General features: G+C 43.9%; 1 protein-coding gene across 1 annotated transcript in view; it reads left to right on the top strand.

Moving 5' to 3' along the window:
• The window catches only part of SPTAN1 (spectrin alpha, non-erythrocytic 1), a gene marked incomplete in the record, with an annotated part of 2,849,969 nt that overhangs the window by 1,088,213 nt on the left and 1,737,497 nt on the right, over positions 1 to 24,259 (top strand). Inside the window, 1 exon segment of the mRNA XM_044058813.1 lies at positions 15,727 to 15,849. Within this exon segment, the coding sequence (XP_043914748.1) occupies positions 15,727 to 15,849 (123 nt within the window).

The raw sequence follows: 24,259 nt of genomic DNA on the forward strand, positions 1-24,259 counted from the left end.
AATCAACATTTAAGTTTGAGGACTGCATGTAACTTTACCGTTATGGGTTGAGTAAAGATCGATGTTTCGTATTGTAAAATTGGCCAAGTCAGAAGAACTTTAGTTCCACTGAAAAGGCTGCTGTCTGCTTTTCAAGGAATCCTCTTCCTAAAAAATGATTTATAATACAAGTGAATTTGTGGCTGGCTGCTTTCTTGCTGTTCAAGCTGGAAAGAGGATTATGCTGCTAGAGGGTGAACAGAATCCAGACCTGACTCCCTTATCTTTTCTTCCATATCTTCTGGAAACTAAAAAAAAGGAACAGCCATCCTGGGAGATGTACTTTGAGCTGGGTGGTATAATTAAGATGGGGTTTCTGTTTTGCTTTTGACAGACCCCATATAGTAGTTTGGAATGCTGCCCTCCTATTTTGAGCCTTTGCTTAGTCATGTCAGCCCACAGTCCTGTTTTCACCAGTCTTCACCACTTTACCAGGAGAACTAATTGTGAATCTTTTTTTTTTCTTTTACTGAACATTTTAGTTTAATATTACTCAGGTCTTGCTTTTTTTAAGGTCTGAGGAAGCAGTACGTGAAATCGCTAACCTGTTGGATTTATGTGAATAAAAGACATTTGCTTTTGCACACTGAGTATTCTGGATAATTCAAGTGAGCCTGGTCACCTCATACGTGGTGCTGTTGTTGGACTTACTATTTTCTTCATTTTCCGTGGTCAGGCGTTAACTCTGTTGGCAGTACTTTGTTGTTGTTTGACCATAAAAATATAATTCACTGTATCCAACACAGAAAAAAGTGACGTACTTGAAATTGGGACATACCAAGGTGTGTTTGTACAAAGCATGAACTGCAGTCCTTTTTTAAAGAATAATAATGTTCTCCTAGACTATTCTGAAGCCCCATTTGTTTTTACATATTTAAAAACTTTCACAAGATATGCAAACTGCTGCATAAATAACGTGCTCATTATTGCAAGTAAAACAGTTGCAAGTCCTATATGTTCTCTGTGTAGAAATGCCAAAGAAATTAGGATGCTGTGTTATATATCTGTAATAGCTGCAGGTCATATATTTATAGATCTTTACCTTCTACTTTACACCTTTTGATCTGAACTCTATCTCAAACTAATGCTTCAAATTCTTACTCTTTTCATTAATAGTTATTTTTTTATCTCCCAGTAATTTAATTGCTTTTGGATGTACTACTAATATAAACTAGATGTCCTTCTCTTCCAGTGTTGCAGTATTCACTAGTGGGTTTACCCTTCTTGCGATCAGCTTGTCCGGCCAAGTTTCCAAAGTTTTTCCAGCACCCAGAAGATGCTTCGAATGTCTGACATGTTGGCAGGTACGTAGGCCATAAATGTGACATCTGCGCGCGCCGGCCCTCAGAACATTTCAGCTGCCAGCCCTACGCCAGGTGTTCCTGCTACTCGTGGACATCAGATCAGTTTTTAATCAAGATAAGTACCCAGTTGGGGATTATTTCAGCCCTTTTTTGTTGTACTATAGTCTGTTAATGTCCGGTAAGACCAAGTGCAACTGTGGTCTCCAAATTCCCTATAAAGACACTCACGACCAGTGTGTCTTTTGTTTGGGCAGAGATCATGACTGTAAAAACTGCGCCATTTGTAAGTCGTTCGTCGTTAAGACCTTTCTTCGCTGACTTCAGGCCTTAGACTTGTACCTTGAAAACCAATGCCTTAGACAGATCGTGCTCAGTATGGAAGCCGCCTCCAGTGCCCCACCAAACCACCCAGGAAGAGGGCCAAGTCCACGCGACCGTCTACTTCACTGTGCCTCCCTCCGTCGATTCTCAGCTTGTAGCAGTCAGCTTGGCCGAGGAACCGATGTCTGCCACTACGGATACAGCGGGTACCTGTCAGGAGGCTGCACAATCCAGAGCAGATGACACGTCCAGGGTGGAGATACCAGCACCTCATTCAGACACCAGGGGGAACCAGTAACATTGATGGACGCTTCGGACCAGGCCTCCGCTGTTCCTTCTGTGTCCCTCAGGCCTACCGCCAGCCAGATGCCGGCTAAGCCTACCAAGAAGAAACAAAAGACGAGGCATATTCCACCAACCCTGGTAGCCTTGCCCGACTGGCATTCCTTCAGCCAGAGCCTCTGCAATGCCTTCCTGGCCCTTAGGCCTACTACAGACCTTCCTTCTACTGCTCCACCACTTCTCAGCCCTAGGCCTCTCCTTTCTGAGAGAACACCTAGCCGCCCTGCAGAGGAGGATATGTCAGACTCCTCAGAGGACTCCTTGTTCTACTCTTCACAGATTTCTTCTCCTCTGGGGTATGGATCCCTGGAAGTAGCCTTGGCAGAACCTGACTCCCCTGTAGAAGACCTTACTTTCAGGGACACAGTCAACCTTATGAAAGAAAATTTTAAATGGGACTGCTCAGACATGTGTGAAGCCCAAAAAAGATTCTATGACTCGATCCAGATGGCATCTCCTATTCCCCCTGTCCAGCCTGCCTTCTTGGATGCTTTTGCTGTAGCATGTTTGAATCCAGATTCCCAGCCACCTGCCCCTAGAAGGGCAGACATTATACAGGGTACCTGATGCAGAGAAATTCCTGTTCAAGTGTCCCCTAGCAGACCCTGCTACTATTTCTATTGCTACTGATAGGGCAACCAAACTTCTCCCTATTACCACTGTCCTGCCCACAGACAAAAGACAGCAAGGGCATGGAGAGTTGGGGAAAGAAGATTTACACTTCTGCTACTCTGGCTTTTAGGGCTACGAATTACCAATCACACATGGCCAAATACTCCTTGGCTTTACTAGACAAAGCCTCTAAAGATCTCAAAGATATCCCTGACTGTGCTGCAAAGGCATCCCTGTCTTCCTTGCTCAGGTTCATTGCTCAAGTTAATAAGCAGTCTCTCAGGTGTGTCTATGATGCAGCTGAGGCCTCTGCCAGGTCGGCTGCATCTTCTTCTATGTTGAGGAGATACTCCTGTCTGCGTCTACAGCCCCTCCCGGATGACTTCAAGGCCAGACTATTGGATGCACCCTTGGATCACTCTGCCCTTTTTGGCACCAAGGTGGCTGACCTTTTCAAGTCACTCAGACAAAAAAGGAAAGAACTCCAAGACTTAAAGCATCTTCTTGTCTCTCCAATCCCAAAGCTCCAGAGACACTACCCAGTAAGACACAATTCATAAGGAAAACTTCTATGCCCTCTACCCCCTCCAAGTCTAGAAGACCCCATAGGGGAACATCTACTCATCCTAGGACTTCTCAGACAACTGCCCAGAAACCTCCCTTTCCAGAAAGGGCAGGCAGTGTCTGACTGCTTGCCTCTCTCCCTCATCCTTCCATATCTCTATCTTCAGGTCTCTCTCACTGCCTTCCTGCATGAGCCCTAGTGACATCCGACAAATAGGTTTTGAATATCCCGAAGAAGAGTTAATTCCTCCAAGGTTGCCTATCCCTCTGCCCACCCGGCTCTCAAGGGTCCCTCCTACTCGAGGTCCTAAACAAGCTGTTCCTCTAAGTCACCATAGAACTAGCTCCCCACTCAGCTCAAGGGAAAGGCTTCTACTCCAGAATATTTCTGGTGCCCAGGAATGAATGGCCATGAAGACCTAACCTAGATCTTTCCCGTCTGAATCTCTTCTTGAAGGTCCCCACCATCAGGATGATACTTCCCATTCTTTTTCCCCTCCTCCTTCCACAGGCCTTCATGGTGACCTGGACATCAAGGAGGTCTACATGCACATTGCCATAAAACCGTCCTCCAGGAAAATTCCTCAGATTCAAAGCAGGCACCTCTCATTTTCAATTCTGTGCCTTGCCTTTTGGATTCTCTACTGCACCAAGGGTATTTACAAAATTCCTAGCCCCAGTCATTGCATACTGCAGGACAAGGGGAATGCAGATTTTCCCATACCTAGACAACCTCCTCATTCAGGCAGCAGACAAAGAAACCCTCCTCGCCCACACAAAGGAGCTCCTGCTGCAGTCTCTAGGGGTCCTCATAAACTTCTCCAAATCCCAGCTAAATGCTACACAAGACATTGTCTTCCTAGGGTGCAGAATCAGGACAGACCTCAGGATGGCCTTCCTACCGAAGGAAAAAGTACTTTCCATAAGCCACTATCTGCAGTCTGCCCTCCTCTCACCCATCCTGACTGCGAGGGAGTTCTTCAGACTCCTTGGGTACATGGCAGCCACTATTCCTATGCTACCCCTGGCAAGGCTACACATGAGGAAGATGCAGTGGTATCTGCACTTGGTATGGACCCAGCACTCGCATCCCCTTGAGTTCAGTATCCCACTCCTTCCTTGCCTCTACCAAGAACTGAAGTGGTGGCTGGCGTAGGTGGTCCAGATCCCGGGCCTCCCTCTGCAAATGCCCTCGTCTTCCCAAATCATGCACACACACACATCAGATCTGGGCTGGGGAGCAACTCTGGACACAAGAACGGTGCAAGGTTTGTGGACAGATCAACATTGGCACATTATCTTCAAGGAAATATCGGCCATTCTTTTTGCCCTGTAGGCCTTCCAGCCTTTCCTCAGACAGGACACCCTGAAGATCTTTACAGGTAATACCACAGTGATGTGGTACTTGAACAAGCAAGGAGGGGCAAAGTCCTACCTCCTCTGCAGGCTAGCTCTACAGGGATGGGATCTGGCTATCTCCCAGGGGATCTCCCTCCAGGCATCCTAAATCCCATCACAACAAAATTGTCAGGCAGACTCCCTAAGCAGAACCGCCTCAGACAGTAATGAAATGGATGCTGTCAAGAGATGTTTTCCTAGATCTGATCCACAGGCTATTCACCTACCGTACTTCTTCCCTAACCTTCAGGGAGACTGTGAGAGTGTCCTCCACTGCCTGGATGTCCACAGGCAACTTCGATTCTGTTTGCATAAGACCAAGCCTGTACGCAAATCAGACAAGCTGCTTGTTTCCTTCCACCCCAGGGCTCTGGGGAAAGCAATGGGGAAACGAACCATTTCTTCTTGGATTGCTAGAGCCATTTCCTTTTGCTACACATGTCATGGGAAGACACTGTCAGGCAATGTTAGAGCCCATTCCACAAGAGCCATAGCTTTCTCTGGGGCCTTTTTCAAAGGCCTTGACACCAACTCCATTCTGGAACCAGCTACCTGGTCCTTTGTACACACCTTCACCAGACACTGTAAATGTGACCACATTTCCAGGGCAGGATTTGCCAGGGCTATCCTGCATGGGTTCCTGGAATCCTCATCCAGACCAGCTCCCAACCACTAGTGAGCTTTTGAACTCGCCTGCTAGTGAATACTGCAACATTAGAATAGAAGGACTTAGGAAAGTTGTGTAAAATCTTAGCATAACCATAGATGTCCTTCTCTTCCATGTTGCAGTTTTCCTTCTCTCCCTCCTTCCCCCTCTTATCCTTGCACTTGCTCTCCTTGCCTTCTGTACAGGCTAGGCCATCAGTACTGGCTCTGTCTGGGGCTTCCTTGGTTCTGAGGGCCAGTGTGCGCAGACGTCACATTATGGCCCACGTAACTGCCAAAGCATCAAACGTCTGATTTTCCTTCTGGGACTGGAAAAACTGTGGAAACTTGGCCGGACAAGCTGATCGGAAGAAGGGTAAACCCACTAGTGTATACTGCAACATGGAGGAGAAGGACATCTATGGTTATGGTAAGATTTTACACAACTTTCCTTTATTCATAATCTATTTAATAGTCTTGGTACCTATTGAATGCATTAATTGTGTAGTGGAGGGCTAGTTATTGTTCAAAATAGTATCCTTTCCTGAGATCACCCATCCAGTTCCTGCTTTAGTACTTTAAATGGAAAAACTCGTACCTTTTGTATTTCAAGGGGGAAAAAAGTTGTTCTGTTTCTCTCATCAGAAGAAAGCTGTGTTATTTTAACCATTTGACTTTTAACATGGACTGGATGCATACTACTGAAATACTGAATTTGGCTCCCTGTTGAAATGCTGAGTGCCGACAAGCCCCCCCCCCCAAAAAAAAAAATACACAGCAGAAGAGAAAGTCTCAAAAACTGCTCTTCTCCTTAACCCCCCCCCCCCCTCGAATTTGTATATACCAACTCCAACATCTCCAAACCTCGGAGAAAAAGGAATATTCCAAGAAATGGCATCTTGGATCTTTCTCCCATTCAGTCTCCGTATTTTGGGACTCACTGTAGTGGGTCCTGACATTTCAAATGGTTTCCTGCTGAAATTTTGGTGATACTGTATGTGCGTTCCCCATCAGCTGGTTTGTGCAGATGTGGGCATAATTTTCATTTTCCTCAGTGTAGTGCAATCTTAGAGTTGGTATATTTAATTTGCAGGGGGTGTGGTAGGTGCAGCCCCTATGCAGCAAATCTAAAAAACCCATTCTGCTGGGTCATGGGCATGTTTTGGGCAGAATTAAGGCAGCCCTTGCTACTGCACAGCTGGTGGGGTACGTATGTACAGCATTGCCGAATTTTTATAACTAATATTGGAGCTCGGTGCATTCTTTTTGTCTTTAAAAGTCACACATCCAAAAAAAAAAAAGTCTTATAATTCACTGTAAATAGAAAAAAAGAGTAAGTGCTGGAGTTAGTAAAATCCAAAGTCTGCCCATAATTTTTTTGTCCAAACTAAAAAAACAAAAACAAAAAAAAAATGTCATCAGTGCGTCTGGTGTACCTCTTAATGGCAGAAAAATGCTTGTACTGCACCAGTGTCTTCTGTTTGCTTCCTAATAGGCCTTTACTAAGTTTGTGTAATTTAATGTTGAATTAGCCCCCATAGGTAATTATTCTAGCTGCTGAAAAGACCTCATTGTTGAAAGAAAAAAAATGGCTAAAATATAATCCATGGATTAGTTTAAATAGGGCACCTCTGCCACAGTGTATTGCTCTTTCTCCAATATCAGACTTAACTACCCATTCCAGCCTGATGTCATGGGATAAAATAGTGCACAGTGATCTTGTATCAATCGTCATTAATAAATTTGTGCTTTTAACTTCTTTTCTTTTGAATTTCTAAAGAAAATGAAATGTGCATTTCCCAAAAGTTGCTGTCTTCCGAACTAGATTTAAAAAACCCTGTACACAAACCTAGAGAAGGTGCACAGTTTAGATCCTTTCTGGGGCACTGTAGGTTTTGGCAGAGGACTATCAGAAAACTTGGTTATTTTTTTTAAATATCACAGACACATCCCCCATCTTTGGTGAAATTAGATGAAAAAAAGTGGAAATTTTCTCAGATGTAACCCCCTCTGCTAACATTTCAAATAACCAGCTGGGAGTCCTCCTGCCTACTTTTTAAATGTATTGCTGACTCAATTTTATACAAATTATCATCAAGCATTCAAGGCATTATGTTAATGTATTTCTGCTATGTTCATAGAAACATTGTCTCCCTCCTTTGTCGGATTTCATAATATATATATATTTTTGATTATCATTTAATTAACACTGATTTCTCTTTGATGAATTGGTTTAGCTGTTAACTTAATATCATTTTCCCATATACTTTCAAAGGCTACCAGTGCTGGATAGTGTTGGAGATTACAAACACTGGGCATGAGAGATCTTTCTGCTGAAACTGCATGATGTCCTTAAATATTAAGTTTGTTAAGGAAATTACATCAATACAATGTCACTGTTATCAGTTCATACAAAGCATTAAAAACTTCAACAAATTCTTGTCAAAACTGAAAACCTGTGAAATACTTTTCCTACTTTTCCTTCATTTACAGTATAAATGCTCAACATTTTTAAAGCTTTCCTTTTATAATTTGGCAATCTGCATTTTCAGTACAGGGTTAAATTAAGTAAATTCATGTAGTGCATGCTTATCGGCAACAGTCAGATGAAACTGCCATATAAAACTCCCTGTGTTCAGTTTTGATGTCCTTCTATTCACAAGTTGCAGTATTCACATATGGGTTTACTCCTCTTGCTACCCAAAAATCCGGCCAGTATACAAAAGATTTCAGTCAGTGTATGGTGTGTGGGACGTCTGACATAGCTAGTAGAACGTGGGCCATAAAAGTGACGTCTGCATGCACCAGTCCTCAGAACTTCTTAGCCGCCAGTCGAATGTCAGATGTTCCTACCAATCCCGGTCGTCTGATTCTGAAGAAGTCAGGTAAGTGCCCCGTTGGGGAACCTTTTCAGTCCTTTATTTTATCCTAATGCTTGTTCATGTCATCCAGAAAGGCCAAGTGTAAGTGCGGCCGTCAGATACCTTACAAGGACACCCACAATCGGTGTCTTATTTTGTTTAGGTAAGTCGCACGACTACAAGGCCTGCACAATCTGCCAGGCATTTGCCTAAAATTCTCCGCAGCCATCTGCACAAGCTCACCCTATACGTAGAAAACTAATATCTCAAACAGGTAGCTTTAGGAGGGTTCCACCGACTTACCTGCCGAACCACCGAAAAAGGCCAAGACAGTCTGGCCTGTGACTACCGCTGCGCCTCTTTCGTCCTATCCTCGGCCTGTGGCCGACGGCCTGGTTGAAGACTCGGGCCCTGCCACTTCGGATCCACCAGGTAGCTTCATGGAATCCACACAATCTTGCGCAGAGGGCACGTCCACAGAGGCTTTTCCGACACTGGGTGGGAGCCAGCATTCTAGGCAGGAACGTCTGATCCCTCTATTACCTTACAGTCGCCGGATTCCAGACCTTCCTCTATGTAGATGCCCACTAGGTCTCAAAAGGAAGGAAAAAGGAAATTGTGTGTCTCCTGCTCCTGAAAGTACCCCTGGACAGGCAGGCCTTCAGCCAAAGTCTGTTTAATGCCTTTATGGCCTTATGGCCTACCACTCCAGGGGGCATCCACTGTCCCTCTTCCCATCCTGAGCCCTAGGCCTCCGGCATCAGATCCCTCTCAGAGTGAAGAGGAGGAATTCTCTAATTCTTCTGAAGAATCCCCATCATATACCTCTCAGCTGCCTTCCCCCTGGGCTATGGGTCCCCTGAGGAAGAATCCATTGACCCTGACTCCCCAGCAAAGGATTTGGCTTTGGGGAACTATTACTAAAATGAAGGAACATTTGAAGTGGGGAATCATCTGAAATGTCAGAGGTCCAAAAAAAGGTGTTATGACCTCATTTAGATGGATTCCCCAACCCTTACTGCTGTTCTACCCATTCTGTCTGCCTTCCTGGATGTCTTCTCTTTAGCATCCCAGAACCTGGACTCACAGCCCTCTGCTCCACACAGGCCTGACAGGCTTTATAAAGTTCCTGAGAATGCAAAGTTTCTAATTGTGTCCTGCTGCAGACCCTGCCACTATTTCCATTGATAAGGCTTCAAAACTATTGCCTTCCACCACCATTCTTCCTGCTGACAAGGACAGCAAAGCTATCGAACATCTGGTAAGAAAATATACACTTCTGCTACTCTGGCTATCAGAACTACTAATTACCAGACCCACATGGTTAAATATGTCTTATACGTTTTGGAGAAGATCTCCAAGGAATTGTCAGACTGCCCAGATTCTGCTGCCAAAGCTTTACTGCCTTCACTAGTTGTTCTCACTTCTTAGGTTACGAGCCACTCTATAAAGTGCAGTTATGATGCTGCTCAGGACTCAGCCATATATCAGCATCTGCTTTGAGAAGGTGCTCCTGGCTATGCCTACAGCCTCTCCCAGATGACTTTAGAGCCAAGCTGGTTGATGGCCCTTTGGACAACACAGCCGTGTTTAGAACAAAAGTGGCAGACTTTTGTCATTACAGGAAAAGGGACAAGAGATGCAGGATTTAAAACACCTGCTAGTTTCTCCTGTTCAAAATTCCAGAATTACCCAGCAACCAAAAACACAATTTAGTAGAAAGCACTCTTGCCCTGCTGCTTCCACAAGGCCTAGGAAAACTTCCAGAAAGCAACCCACTCCTACCAGAGCCTTCACCTCTTCTAGCCACAGTCTGCCTTTTCAAGACAGGGCAGGTAGTGTTTGACTATCTGCCAAACTTAAAACCCCCACTTTCTCCCAATATCCCTCTCTCGGAGCACCTCTTTCACTGTCTCCAAGTGTGGACACTTGTCACCTCAGATAAGTGGGTCCTCTCTATAATGTAGAAATGGGTATTTTATGACCTTTATCATGCCTACAAAGAGGAGGAGTATCCCACAGCCACCAAAAGAACGGCTCCCCCTATTGCACCCAGTGTTAGCCTGATGGCTCAGAGCAACATTCAGACAGTCCCACTGTCTGCAAAAGGAAGAGGCTTTTACTCTAGGATTTTCCTCCTTCCAAGAAAAGATGGTCCCTGCAGGTCAGTTCTGGACCTGTCATTACTCATCCTCCTCCTTCGGGTCCCAACCTTCAGGATGTTGACCTTACCAACTCTTTCCGCTCCTCCTTCCCCAAGGGTTCATGGTCACCTTAGATATCAAGGATGACTACCTTCACATCCCTATAAGGACCAGTTTCAGGAAATACCTGAGGTTCTCTGTGGGTTCCCGTCACTTTCAGTTCTCTGCCTTGCCCTTTGAGCTTTTCACTGCACACACAGTCTTCACCAAATGTCTGACTCCAGTTATTGCCTTCTGCAGGACAAAAGGAATCTAAATATTCCCTTACCTGGATGACTTTCTCGTTCAGACAGACTGCAAACAGGCCCTTCGGCAACACTTACAAGTTGCCATTACTTTCCTACAGTCCCTAGGATTTCAAATCAACTTCCCAAAATCCCATCTGGAACCTACTCAAGACATCGTCTTCTTTGGGTGCAAGATTTGGACAGACATTATGAAAGCCTGCCCCCCCAAAGGTGGAAAGCTTGACACAACACCTAATTGTGGTCCTCAAGACCACATAATTAACCGTAAGGCAGTACCTGAGGCTCCTGAGCTACATGGCAGCCACCATCCTCATGCTACCGTTAGCAAGACTCCATATGAGGAAATTGCAGTGGTACCTCGGGTCAGTTTGGACCCAACACTCCCACCCCTTCGAGTACAGGGTATCTCTCCTGCCCTCCCACAAACAAGAAGTTCACTGGTGGTTGAAGCAGGTGAACCTCAACCCAGGTCTTCCCCTTCAGCTAGCTCAACCCAAGCAGATCATGCACACAGATGCCTTAGACTTGGGCTGGGGAGAAACTCTGAGAGTGCAAGGAGTGTTGCCAGCACCACACAGAAAGAACACATCAATATCTGAGAGATGAGGGCAATGTTATTGGCCCTGCAAGCCTTCCAAACCAGTCTCTACAACAAGTACCACTAAAAATCTTTACAGACAATATCACAGTGCTGTGGAATCTCAACAAGCAGGGGGGGACACCAAATCTTATTTGCTTTGCAGACCGGCTCTCCTGATATGGGAACTGGCCACCTCCCCAAGGAGTAACCTTACAGGCAATTTACATTCCTTCACAATAGAATTCTCAGGCAGATTCCTTTAGCACATCCATGACAAACCATCAGTAATGGATGCTTCACAAGGACATCTTCCTGGACCTGGTCTATCAGTGGGGTTACACCTCAAATAGATCTGTTTGCCTCCTCCATCAACAGCCAACTTCTGTCCTTCTGCACCAGACTTCCACATCATCATGGTGTGGCAACAGATGCCTTCTCAAATCTCCTGGAAGGGGATGTTTCTCTGTGCATTCCCCCCTTTCCCACTTGTTCAAAAGGTCCTGCTAAAGATCCAGCAGGACAGACCAAACATTTTGCTGGTGACTCCCTATTGGCCAAGACAGCATTGGTTCCCCTTTCTCTTACAGCTGTCCAAGGGCAATCACCACAAGTTACCCTCCCCCCCCACCCCAGAGTGGACCTTCTTACACAGCAGAAGGGATCCCAAATACACCCACAGTGGCAATTTCTGCACCTCACCCTGTGGGTGATAAGATTCTGATGCCTTTCAGACACCTTTACAATGAGGATGTGGTCACTGTCCTGCAGGAGGCCAGGAAATCAAATACAAGGAAGTCTTACCTATCAAAGTGGAAGAGAGATTTTCAATATGATGTCTCAAAAGGCAGTTGGACCTGCTGGAAAGTGAGAGACCTCTGGTACTGTCTTACCTGGTGAACTATTACAGACAGGGTTGGCCTTCTCATCCATTAAAGCCCACTTGTCTGCCATTTCAGCATGCCTGCCTCTAGATCCTCCCCTAGCTTCCAGGCTACCAGCTAAGTTATTCCTTACAGGAGTCCTTCACCTCCGACCACCCCAGAAACCCTCTCTTCCCCCATGGGACCGCAGCTATGTTTTAGAGAAGCTCATGCTCCCTCCATTCGAGCCAGCAGATGAAGCTTCCCTAAAGCACTGCACATGGAAGACTGTCCTCATCGTGGCCTTGACCTCAGCCAGGAGAGTGTCAGAGTTGCACGCCTTCATGGCTATTCCACGCTTTAGTATTCCACACTGACAGGGTTACTCTTGGAACTAACCCCTCCTTCAAGGCCAAGTTGGTGAATGACCTTTTCCTAAGTCAGACCATCCATCTACCAACCTTCTTTCCTAATCCACAGGGAGACCGTGAGAGAGTGCTCCATTTTCTGGATGTGCACAGACAATTTAGATATTATCTGCAGAAAACCAAGTCCATCAGACAAGCTGAGCAACTGTTTATCTCCTTCCACCCCAGGGCCCTAGGGAAGGTAGTGACTAAACTAGCTATCTTAACATGGATTTCCAAAGCTGTCACCTTTTGCTACAAACCCCATGGGACGTCCCTGCAAGATACTGTCAAAGCACACTCTCTACCAGGGCAGTGGCCTCTTCAGGGGCTGTCTTCAGGGATTTGGATACCTCCACCATACTGGAAGCAGCCACTTGGTCTTCAGTGCACACCTTCACAAAACACTACAAGTTAGACCACATTTCTATAGCCAGAGCTGGGTTTGCCAGGGCTGCCCTCAATGTTTTCCTGGAGAACTGTACTAGGCCACCTCCCCCCTTCTTCATAGTGAGCTTTGGTGCTCACCCATATGTGATGAATACTTCAACATGTGAATAGAAGGCCATAGAAAAGTTGTTAACTTCTTACCATAACCATAGAAGTCCTTCTCTTCCATGTTGCAGTATTCCTTCCCGCCCACCTATCCCTCTTGCTATGCAGCATTTCCCTTTCTGGATGGCACAGAGCTGGCATTAACCTTGCTAGGACTGGTTCCAACAGGGACTTACAGTTCTGATGGCTGGTGTGTGCAGACGTCACTTTTATGGCCCACGTTTTTGTAGTCATGTCAGACATCCCATGCACCATACAGTGACTGAAATCTTTTGTATACTGGTCGAACGTTCAGGTAGCAAGAGGAGTAAACCCATATGTGATGAATACTGCAACATGAAAGAGAAGGACATCTGTAGTTATGGTAAGATTTTACACAACTTTTATTTCTTGCAGTTGTCGCTCCCTTTACCCTTGGTCACCTTTTCAGGTACAAAGAACAACAATCCTGTGTGGGAGTGTTTACTTAGCACATTAACACCAGGAGTTCTTATACTACAGTCATGTTCATAAATCCTTGCCTCAGCTGCCTCTCCATTTTCCAGAGAAACAGGAGTTGCATGTTAAAGCTGGTTGCAGTGTAAACAACTCCTACGCTTCCACAAGTAGAGTCCTGATCAATCTGTAGTTCTTGGATATCAAACTCCTGATATACAACATTATTAATAAGTCTGCCTTGTTTAGAAGTCCTGCATTTGGTCATCCTACTTGGCAGGGATAACATAAACTTTGTCAACTCTTGTTCCAGACTATTTCTAAACATAATTTCTGATTTGGTCCCTACTAGTTGTAAAATGTGGATCCTCTCCAAGTATCTTGTGAGAGAAGATATTTTTGATAATGTAATAATCCATTTGTTTGTAGATTGGCCTTTTGCATAAATATTAAAATGAAGCAGTTTCCTTACTTTAGTAAAACCTATGGGGTTTATATCAGTTTGTCAAGTCACTAATGATTGAACCCCTATTTGTCGAACTTTTTTTCATCTAAACCAGTAATCATGGAACGGCAACTTTTTCCTAAGGTCACCCACCGGTTTGCCACCATCTGGAATTTGCCTTTTTCTCCACTGTAGTGCAATCTCAGAGTTGGTATAGTTAGTTAAGGGGGTTGTGAGGGGCATAGCCCCCCACCTGGGTAGGTTTTAAATGTTATGATTTTTTTCACAGTCACTTGGTTGACCTACTGTTGTTTTGCCGTAGTTGTAATTTTGATTAAAACAGTGTTCGATGATTGGCAGCTTCGATTAAAAAAAAAAAAAAAAAAAGGTTCAAAATGATATAGACCCAAACCTGTGGCAGTTTTCTTTTTTGAAAATGTAAGTGGAAAGAGTTGGTTAAAATGAGTGGAAATTCAGCCCTGTGACTAGTTCTGGTAATCTGTTTCCTCATAAACTTATTTACTAGAGTATCTGCTTCCTTCAATAACATTTGATCATCAAAGACTAGTCCAGAGATCCCGACTAACCTTTAACTAGACCTTTTTTATGCCATAAAGGATTTTGTGTGGAAAAACACAGTAAGCTATTACAATAGACAGGTTTTCTGTAAATATTAGAAATTTGTTTGCTACTGGGAGCATCATTACTTATTTTAAAATCTAGAAAATTGTTGAAATGCCAGTCAAGTGATGCGTAAAACTCAAAATCAGTGTAAGATTCTTTGTAATTAAAACAGATTTGTTTACTGTTTATACTGTAAAATGAAAGATTTTTAATACTTTTATGTGTAGTTTTGGCCACTGTTTGTTGAATGTTTGTAATGGTTTCTACTGATTAAAAGTGAAATTATTATGATGCTTCCTTTTAGGATCACATATTTCAGTCAGTACTTTTGAAACTATGCAATTTTGTGTGCGTCTTATCTGATGAAGTCTCTTATTGCTAATAAGCTTATTTTAGTGATTGACAATGGTGTTCTCTTTTTGGTTACAAGTTTATTTTGGGAATGGCCTCCGAAAGACATGCGTGAATGGGCGTGCTTTCGCTGAGGGTTGGGCGTCGGGCTGGCAACTCGATGCCATAAAAAAAAAATCCACTGCCAATCATTAGCGGACCTGAGTTCCACTGTGGCGACCCCTAACTGGGAAAAGCCAACAAGAACAACAACGCTAGTTCTGCACCTGTGATTAATTATGGCTATTGATAGTATCCATTACTTGATAACATTTTCTGTTTGCTTTGTGATCTCCATCTGTGGATGCGAAACTGCTTGCTGCTGTGCTTATGCTGCCAGTTTCAGACACTTCCTAGGTAATAGCCCTTGCTGTGCGTTCGATTCCCTTAAAAATTTTCTACGAACGGTTGATTATGCACTGAGTAAACACTCCAGAGTAAGATTTTTGTTCTTACTGATAATGTAGCTTGATCAGTTGGTTTTGCACTGATGCTTCTGATGGAGTGACTGAACCTTTGTTGGATGCTAAAATGATTTGCTGCCATTAACTAAGTACGATTTGTTACCAGTTCTGATAACATAATTTGATCATCAGTTGGTATTGCAGCAATGCTTTTGTTGGAAGGATGAGGTAATGTGAATTAGTTGAGCTTTGACGAACTAAGAATGCAACAGTTGCCATAAAATATATAAATACTTTAAATGTGCAGCAGGCAGTGAAATGAAATCATCAAGCAGCTTGCCTAACTTAAAGCAAGGGGGTGTGATTACCATTTTGTTTTTATGTAGCCGTTGGGCTTCTTTGTGATTTAAGGGATGTGTATTTGGACTGACTGTACTTGCAGCATTTTTTAAACTGTCTGACTGGGTTCCTTGTGTTCTTTCTTTTAGGCAAGGATCTGATTGGTGTCCAGAACTTGTTGAAGAAACACCAGGCACTGCAAGCAGAGATTACTGGACATGAACCCCGTATCAAAGCAGTTACCAGCAAAGGACAGGATATGATGGCAGAAGGTGTGTATGAAGTATAATTTTATAGACTGACTCTTTACCATTAACTTATCATTTCTGTTGCTTTTTGGATGCAGTTTTTAGAAGGACTTGGGTAGCTTGAGACCCTAAGGAAACATTTTCATAACTTTCTTTTTGAGAAGCATACAGTCCAATTTCTCAGTAGTTTTGTAGTCAGTGTTTCCACTCTTATGAGATTTTTGTATTATTTCATCTTTTCCTGAATAAATATTTTTTGAAAAAGACATGTATCCTTAATTTATGAAGTGTTCTGCTATTTAATTTTGCTGTAATTTTTAATTTTATTCCTCATCCAAAATTCAGTGACTCAAAAAAGCTTGTTCCTCACCTCTTTCTTTCAGATGTTTTTAATGTCTTTGCCACTTTGAATTTGACTTTCCACCCCACAGTCCGTATTAACCAGCTTCTGTTTCCATCTTGCATTTTGCTGTATACTCTGCTTCAGGTTAGAACATCTACAACTGTAAAGAGTATTCTGGGTGAAGTTTCCACTAGTGCTGTAGAGAGGCAGGCTAACTTTGCCCTCCCTGTACTGCTGTATCTTTCCAGGTATTTTCACATTTAAATTTTAAGGAGGGAGTCTTCCTTGACATACCCATAGCCCTTGGATTATCTTCACCTCATTGGACATAAACCAGGAGACACTGAACTGATACCAGAAGATATATGCAACCTTCTCTTTGTTCAGTCGCCACTCTGGCCCTTGGACTCTCCTATGTTTGACCTTTTCATTCCCACAGGGGGTTAATACCCTATGGATCCATTCATTACATTTGTAGTGAGAATTGAGAGTTGGTGGTAGTACTGCCATCCGTAATGGTATTGGAATGTTGTGTAGCCATGGCAATGTCTCAGTGGTGAATTCTTTTGTTTGCTTTAAGGAACACGTGACATATGCACGTCTCTGCACTTTATTCCGCAGTCACTAGTGCTCTGTGCTGCCAGTGGAAATGCATGATATGGTTTGCTTCCCTAGATCATCCTCACCTGACCCCTCCCCTCGAGATGGGTCAGGTAGTGTCATCTGCTACACTCCCACTGCACATGTCCTTCACCCCCATACTTTTTCAGTTCCTTGGCCCACAAGTAAACTAGTCACCACTACGATTGTGCTCTTTCACGCTACATGTATGTAGTGAGATTTAGTTGTGCAGTCATCGTGTATGCAGCCACGATAGATTTTCTGTTTACTGGCTCTGATCCTTTACCAAATGGCTAAAGTATGCACTCAAACCAGTGTGATCTGCTCTGCTATCTCTTGTATTCACTTGTATTCCTCCATGTGCTTCATGAAAGTTACTGTAGGGACATGGTTTAGCAGAGCCAAGGTCAAATCTCTGGTCAGTATGATGCATGCCAACACCTGTCTTGCCAGTAGGTACAGATGTTACGGCAAGCCATACTGCTTCCCTTCCCTAAGGATATGTGAGCTGGTGTTGGCTGCACACTCCCATCCTCTGTCTTTGGCTTTTGTAGCTTCCCAGTCGTTTGGATCCTGGTAGGGCTTGACGTGAATGGGAAGTTTGTTTCAGAGTATGGGAAGTCTCTGGGTTAGGAAACTGTCCCTCCAGCATGTTCTGTTTATTGTGGTAATGAGGTTAAGGAGCGTGTGGCATGGAGGGATTGGGATTTCTTTAGGTGTAGCATGTCTAGCAACTCTAGGTCAGACATGGCTTTGTAGGTCAAGCAGAGGTTGCCTCTAAGTAGGTGATAAGAGACGGAGTATAATTGGAGTTTTTTTTTTAGTCTATCCATATAGGGCATGTGTCTTGGGCCTAAGATCCTCTTAGTGAGGTATTTTTGTTGCCTTTCCAGTTGTTGTAGGTGTCTAGTGAGGAACATACCAAATGGGGCGTTGTATTATATAATAGGTCTAATAAGGGACGAGTAGAGAGGGATTATGACCTCTTCTTCCTGGATGAGAAACCTTTTGTAATGAGATGTGCCGCATAGGACTTTCTGACTACAGTGGCAATGTGGTTATCAAAGGAGAGGTTGCTGTCAACCTGTGTTCCCAGGTCTCTTATCACACCTTCGGTGTTTAGTGGACTACTGCCTATGTGGTAGTTCATGGGCACCAAATTTTTCCCAAAGGGAATAACAATGCACTTTTTGGCATTGAGCTTAAGACCATGGTTCTGGCACCAGTCATTGGTGTCAGTGAGGCCTTTTTGTAGAATGCCTACATCAGCTGGAGATTCAGTAATGGCTCCCAGTTTGCAGTCATCTGCGAGCTTGGTCAGCCAGAGTCCCTTTTTGTTGGCTTGAACTTCAGAGAAGTAGATGCCAAACAGGAGAGGACCTAGGACCCGATCACTGTAGGACACCACTTGTAACTGGTCGGTAGTTAGATTTGAAGTCCGCTACTTTCACAGTGTGGGTTCTATCAGTGAGCCAGTTGGCAACCCCTCTTATTACATGGGGGTTTATGCTTTGTTTAGTGAGTCTGTCTATGATTCCTGAGTGAGGGGTGGTGTTGAAGGCCTTGGCAAGGTCTAGGCAGGCAGTGTGAGCTGCCTTACCCTCATCCACAGCTCTAGTGACAGACTCTAAGACATCTATCAGGTTGAGCAGTCATGATCTACCTTTCACAAACCCGTACTGTGTGGGGTCCAGAGTTTGGAGATTCCCTATGTCCTCATTTATAAGGTCCATGATGATTCGCTCCATAGCCTTACATATCAGACTTGTCAGGCTAATGGGGCGGTAGTTCCTAGGGTCTGTAGTCGCTCCCTCTTTGTGCAGTGGGATGACCGTAGCAGTGCGCTATTCGGTAGGAACAAAGCCTGAAATGAGGCTGTGATTGAACGGTGTACTCAGATGTGGTGGCAGTTCACTTTGTAATTCATGTAGAACACAGCCAGGGATATTATCAGGTCCCATGGAAGCTGTATTCTTGGCTTTGGACAGTGCAGTTTTTACCTGTGTAACCATGATAATAGGGACTTGGCATTCCTCAGGTATTGTGATAGGCCCTTTAGGGGGTGAAAAGGGGGTAAAGTTCTCACTGAACCTGTCAGCCAGTATGTTGGCAATATCAGTTGGTTCTGTGTATGCATTGCCATTGTGCTGTAACTCAGAGCAGATATGAGTATTGGCATTGTAGATTCTTGACACAACTATAGAATGCCTTGTGGTTGTCTTTAGAATCTGCAGCAATTTTGTTTTCATAGCTAGCTTTAGAGGATTTGATGATGGATCTCAGTTTTTTGCTGAGGCTAACAAAGGAGAGTTTTTCCAGTCTTGGGACTTCACCCTTTTCTGCAACAGTTTTTTCCTTCTGTTGTAGAGTTTGTTTATGGTGTGGGACCACCAGATTGGCGTCCTTTTTTGGAAGAAAGCATCTTGGTTCTGTTTGATATGGCCCATTCCATACACTTGTGTATGTGCTCATACAGTGCATTGGTGTATGATTTTGCAGTCATGCACCTATTTTCCATTTGCATGGGTGTCATGAAGTTAGCCACCTCTGTTTTTAGAAGCCCAAAATTGGCTTTGGGGATGTTTTTTACTGTGGTTTCTTTTAGGGAGGGGTGAGGGTGGGATGTGGATATCCATGGTGATTAGCTTGTGATCAGATCTGACCAGGGAGGAGTTGATTACTGATGTAGAGTAATGGTCACCCATGTTAGTAATGACCAGGTCAAGGAGGTTTCTACCCCTGGTGGGGGTAAGAATGAGTTGGCCCAGGTCATTGGAATTAATGAATACCAGAAAACGTTGAGCAAGTGTGTTGGTACACGAGTAATTTTCCGAGTTAATGGAGGGTAGTTAAAGTCTCCCAGTATAAGGGTAGTGGGTTGTACCCTAATATTTTCCAGTGTGTTTAGGAATGTGGAGTTGGGAGTCTTGGGACGTAGTGGGGATCTGTAGCAGGCTACAACCTGGATTGCAGTTTTACCCAGTGTTAGGTGTACCTGAAGTATCTCTGATGTGTTATGTTGGACTACTAGTCTGGAGGTGTGCATATCCTTTATGAATATGGAGACACCACCGCCTTTAGTGCTTTTGTCCAGGTTTAGGGGCCAAAAGTTGTGGTAGGAATTATAGCCTGGTAGTGCTGGGGTGCTCTCCGGAGCCTTGAACCAGGTCTCGGTCACTGCACAGATGTCGATGCTCTCCATTTTAAGGAGTGCTTCGAGCAAGTGCATTTTGAGATGACATCTAGCGTTGAGTAGCATAACCCTCAGATTTTGTTTGCTTGTAGCTGTTGTGGTGGTAATTTTGTCTTTAAGACATTGCCTAAAAAAGGCACTATAGGGGTGGCAAGAGCCTTGGCCAGTATCCGGAATCCCTGGGGTGACAGGTGCAGACCATCTCTGGCGAAGCATCGAGGTCTGTCGATCATGTCATCCCAAGCAGACAGATACTGGATCCCCTTAGAATGACACCAGAAGCTTAGCCAATTGTTGAAGTCAATCAATTTCTGCTTGTACTGTGGTATCATTCTGGGTGATGGCAGGATGCTATTCAGAGCTAGGGTCATACTTGCCTGGGCTACAAGATCAGCGAGCTCCTCTGTTTCTCTTTTCATGTAGTCCAGGGAGGTTTGTCTCAGGTCATTCACACCAACATGAACAATGACAGAGTCATATTTGTACCTGTTGTGGAGTGACCCAAGTGCACACTGTTTATGTGAGCTGCGTCTCTCATGTTTTCTGCTGAAAGACAGAGACAGAGCTGTGGTGTCTTTTCAAGTTTTAATATGCAGTTAAAAGCAGAATACAAGTAAAACACAGTGTAAAGAAAACAAATCACTGTATACAAAATAGAAAAAGGTAAAGTAATACAGAATGCAACAAATAAAAAGCAAACTAACCTTTCCCTCACAGCAAACTGTAAGCAGATTTGGGTGAGCTTTTATTACCTTAGAAGTAAAGACAGTCCCCTTTCTTGAACATAGTTTTACTTCACATACTGTTTGGCAGGATAATATCTGTTTCTTTGGTAAGGGGCATTGACTACAACTAGTGCAGGATCTTGTACATGTAGTAATTGTTCTTAGTATCCAACTTTTTTTCCAGGAGTTTTTTAGAGAGTTTTTTTTTTTTTTTTTTTTTTTTTTTTTTTTTTAGAGAATGGTTGGGGAGGAACCCCTGTTTATTAAGAAAGTAGATAGTAATGTTAAACCTCCTGTATAAAAAGGGATTGCAGTGGCAGCTGAGATTGGTTGCAAACATTCCCCCTGGTTTTAATGAGTCTACTGCAGCCCCAGTTTTAAAAGAAAAAGCTGACAGGCTGTAAAAAGTTTTATTTTGCCACACTGACCTGTATAAAGGCGAAGGTTATATATTTTGATGGTTGGAAGTTATTACTGTTTGAACAGTACAAAGATTTTAGTTTGTGATGTACAGTTTAACATAACTTTTTATCAATTTTTATCACTTTTCCTAAGCATTGTTTACCAAAAATAATTGGTATACCTTCATATATGCGAAAGCACATTTCCGAATGTGCTTAAATGTGAACCGTTTAGCCAAATTCCGTCACGCTGACTTCCCTAAATATCGTAAAAATATCGAAATTCGACATTCTCATTCACTCCACCACCGAAACGAGTGCCACTATGGGTCAAAAAGCAGGCGAGGTTTTGTAATTTGGCGCTTTAGTTTTGCGATTTTTGAATTTCGCAGTTTGCGTCAGCAGTGTCAAAAATGTGGCCTTCGAACTTATCAAGGTATACCAAAATCCGTGTTTTTTCAAACTGTTGGGTTATTGGTGGAAATGTTCACCAATTACGACGGTCTGTGGGAAATTTAAGGGATTTGTTCACAGTTTTTCACATATTCTGATTAAGTCCCCATTGTAGAGGGACAAAAGTGCTCAATATTTAGACAAAGTGGATTCTATTGCTGTTATCTCTGTGGTGCATTTTTTTTTATTGGTTATTTGTACATGTGCCGCACTCCGTTGTATTCATGTTAATGTGAAACTGGCTGATGTCCTCCTGTTCTCATGTTGCAGTATTCTCATAGTTTCATAGTTGTGTACTAGGCTAATGGCCTTGGAGCCTTTACAAGCCTAGCCCATAGTAGTGCCCTGGAATCGTGCCACCTGAAGTTGGTTCCCAGTGTTTCTGTCAAGTAGAACCACTGGAGTGATCCCCGGGGTAACTTTCTATTTCCCATCCACTCATCAAGATTTCTCTTGAAGAGGGCCAGTGAGGTGCTCTGCCTGACATGTATGGGAAGTGTATTCTAGAGCATGGGCAGTCTCTGGGTTATGAATCTGTCCTCCAGCATGTTTTGTTGATGGTGGTAATGAGGTTGAGGTATCTGCAGCGTGTAGTGCGGAGGGATTGGGATTTCTTTAGATGTAGCATTTCTAACAAAGCTGGGTCAGACATGACTTTTTAAGTTATGCAGAGATCGCCTCTTCGTAGACGATATGAGACAGAGAATAGCTGGAGTTTTTTGTCTGTCCATGTAGGATATGTGTTTAAGGCCTAGGATCCTCTTCGTGAGGTATTTTTGAGGCCTTTCCAGCTGTTGCATGTGTAGTGATGTACGTGTCAAACGGGGCATTATACTCAATGATTGGCCTAATGAGTGAAGACTAGAGAGAGAGATGATGACCTCTTTCTTCCTGGATGCAAACCCCCCCCCCCCCCCTCACATGCGGGATCCTCCGCCTCAGGTGGCCTAAATGTCTGGCTCTTATACAAAAACTTAGCTTGGCTGCTGTAAGGTGTGTGGGACATCACACATTGGGACCAGAAACCATGAGCAGTAAATGTGACGTCCCCACACACAGAACCCAGAACTTCTCTGCTACAGTCGAACGTCAGCTTGCTCGTTCAGCTCCATGCTTGTGACTATGATAAAGATAAGTACCCCATTGGAGATTCTCTTATTACCTTTTTGCTGAGGTTAGGTTGCTGTTTAAATCTGTTGTAGCAGATTCCTTCCATATCATCTAGGAAGAGAAAATGTAAGTGCGATCAGCAAGTCCCACACAGCCAGCCAGGACCTCTGCTTATTTTGCTTAGGTCTATCCCGCGACTATAAAGCATGTACAGTCCGCCACTCATTTGTTCCTAAAACACTGCGCAGCCGTCTCGCAGCCCTTAAACTGTTTGTGGAAAACCAGTGTCTTAGACTTAGTCTCTCAGGCCTCTAATATGCTCTCAACTATGCCTGATTCTTCAACAAAATCTCAGATTGCCTCAGAAACTATCCTTCCCGGCAAAAGTTGCCAGGCATTCCATCAAATGCAGCTGCGATGCTGGCGAAACATCAGCTAAGTCAGCTGCATCTACTTCTGTTCTACATAGTTAGTCCTGTCTAAGGTACAACCTCTGCCAGACTATTTCAGAAACAAAATCATGATGACCCTCTTGACATCATTATTGATGGTTTTATTACATATTTGCTTATATACTGGCTAATTGTTTAACTTGATAATGGAATTCAACGTCAGTGGGAGGAGTATTACATGATACTAGCCAATGGGAATGTTGTTTTATGTATTTAAATGATTGAGGAAATTATACTCATTGATTCTGATGTTTCCTTTAGGGAGACGAAAGCGCTAAATCCTGTGCTGTTTGTATGTGGAATAAACATTTTAATTTCATGAACTGTGTTTGGGAGCCATTTCCTTGGAATGTGTTAGAACTGCCTTTATTGGTGCCTTGTGTTTCTACTGGAAGTCTTGGGTTTACAGGGCTTATTTAATTCTCCAGTATCCACTGTTTTTTTATTCAAAGTTCCACTGCTACTTGAATGTCTAGTCCCAACATGACCACACCCCTAGACTTTCAGGTGCCCTTCCTCCCCTGCCTAAACAAAATAAAGTGGTGGATTCAGCAAATTCACCTGAATCCAGAACTACCGTTACAGCCTCTCAACGTTGTTCAATACATGCACACAGATGCCTCATATCTGGGATGGGGGGCCACTATGAATGAACACAAGGTACAGACTTAATGGGAGCTTTGCCTTTGGAAAAAACTCATCAGTATCAGAGAAGTGACTGTGCCTCTCCTAGCCCTGAAGGCATTCCTCCCTTTCCTACATACAGATCCCCTCCAAGTCTTCACAGACAACACCACAGTGCTGTGGTGCATCAACAAGCAGGGGAGGACCAGGTCGTTCTTACTCTGCAGACTGGCAATACAAGCATGGGAGTTGGGTACTCAATCCAAGGTAGCACTACAGGCAGTGTACGTCCCATCACAGGACAGTGATCAGGCAGATGCCCTCAGGAAATCATTGCCCAAAGTCGCAAATGGATACTACACAGAGATGTCTTCCTAGACATAGTCCACCAGTGGGGCACACCACAGGTAAATCTGTTTGCCTCCCCACAAAACAGACAAAGCTATTCTGCTCAAGGTTCCACTCACTACAAGCCTGGAGAGTGGATGCCTTCTCAGTTTCTTGGAAGGAGA

The sequence above is a fragment of the Protopterus annectens genome, chromosome 16.part0 (genome assembly GCF_019279795.1).
Source record: "Protopterus annectens isolate FY-2018-M chromosome 16.part0, PAN1.0, whole genome shotgun sequence".
NCBI classification, from domain to species: domain Eukaryota; kingdom Metazoa; phylum Chordata; order Ceratodontiformes; family Protopteridae; genus Protopterus; species Protopterus annectens.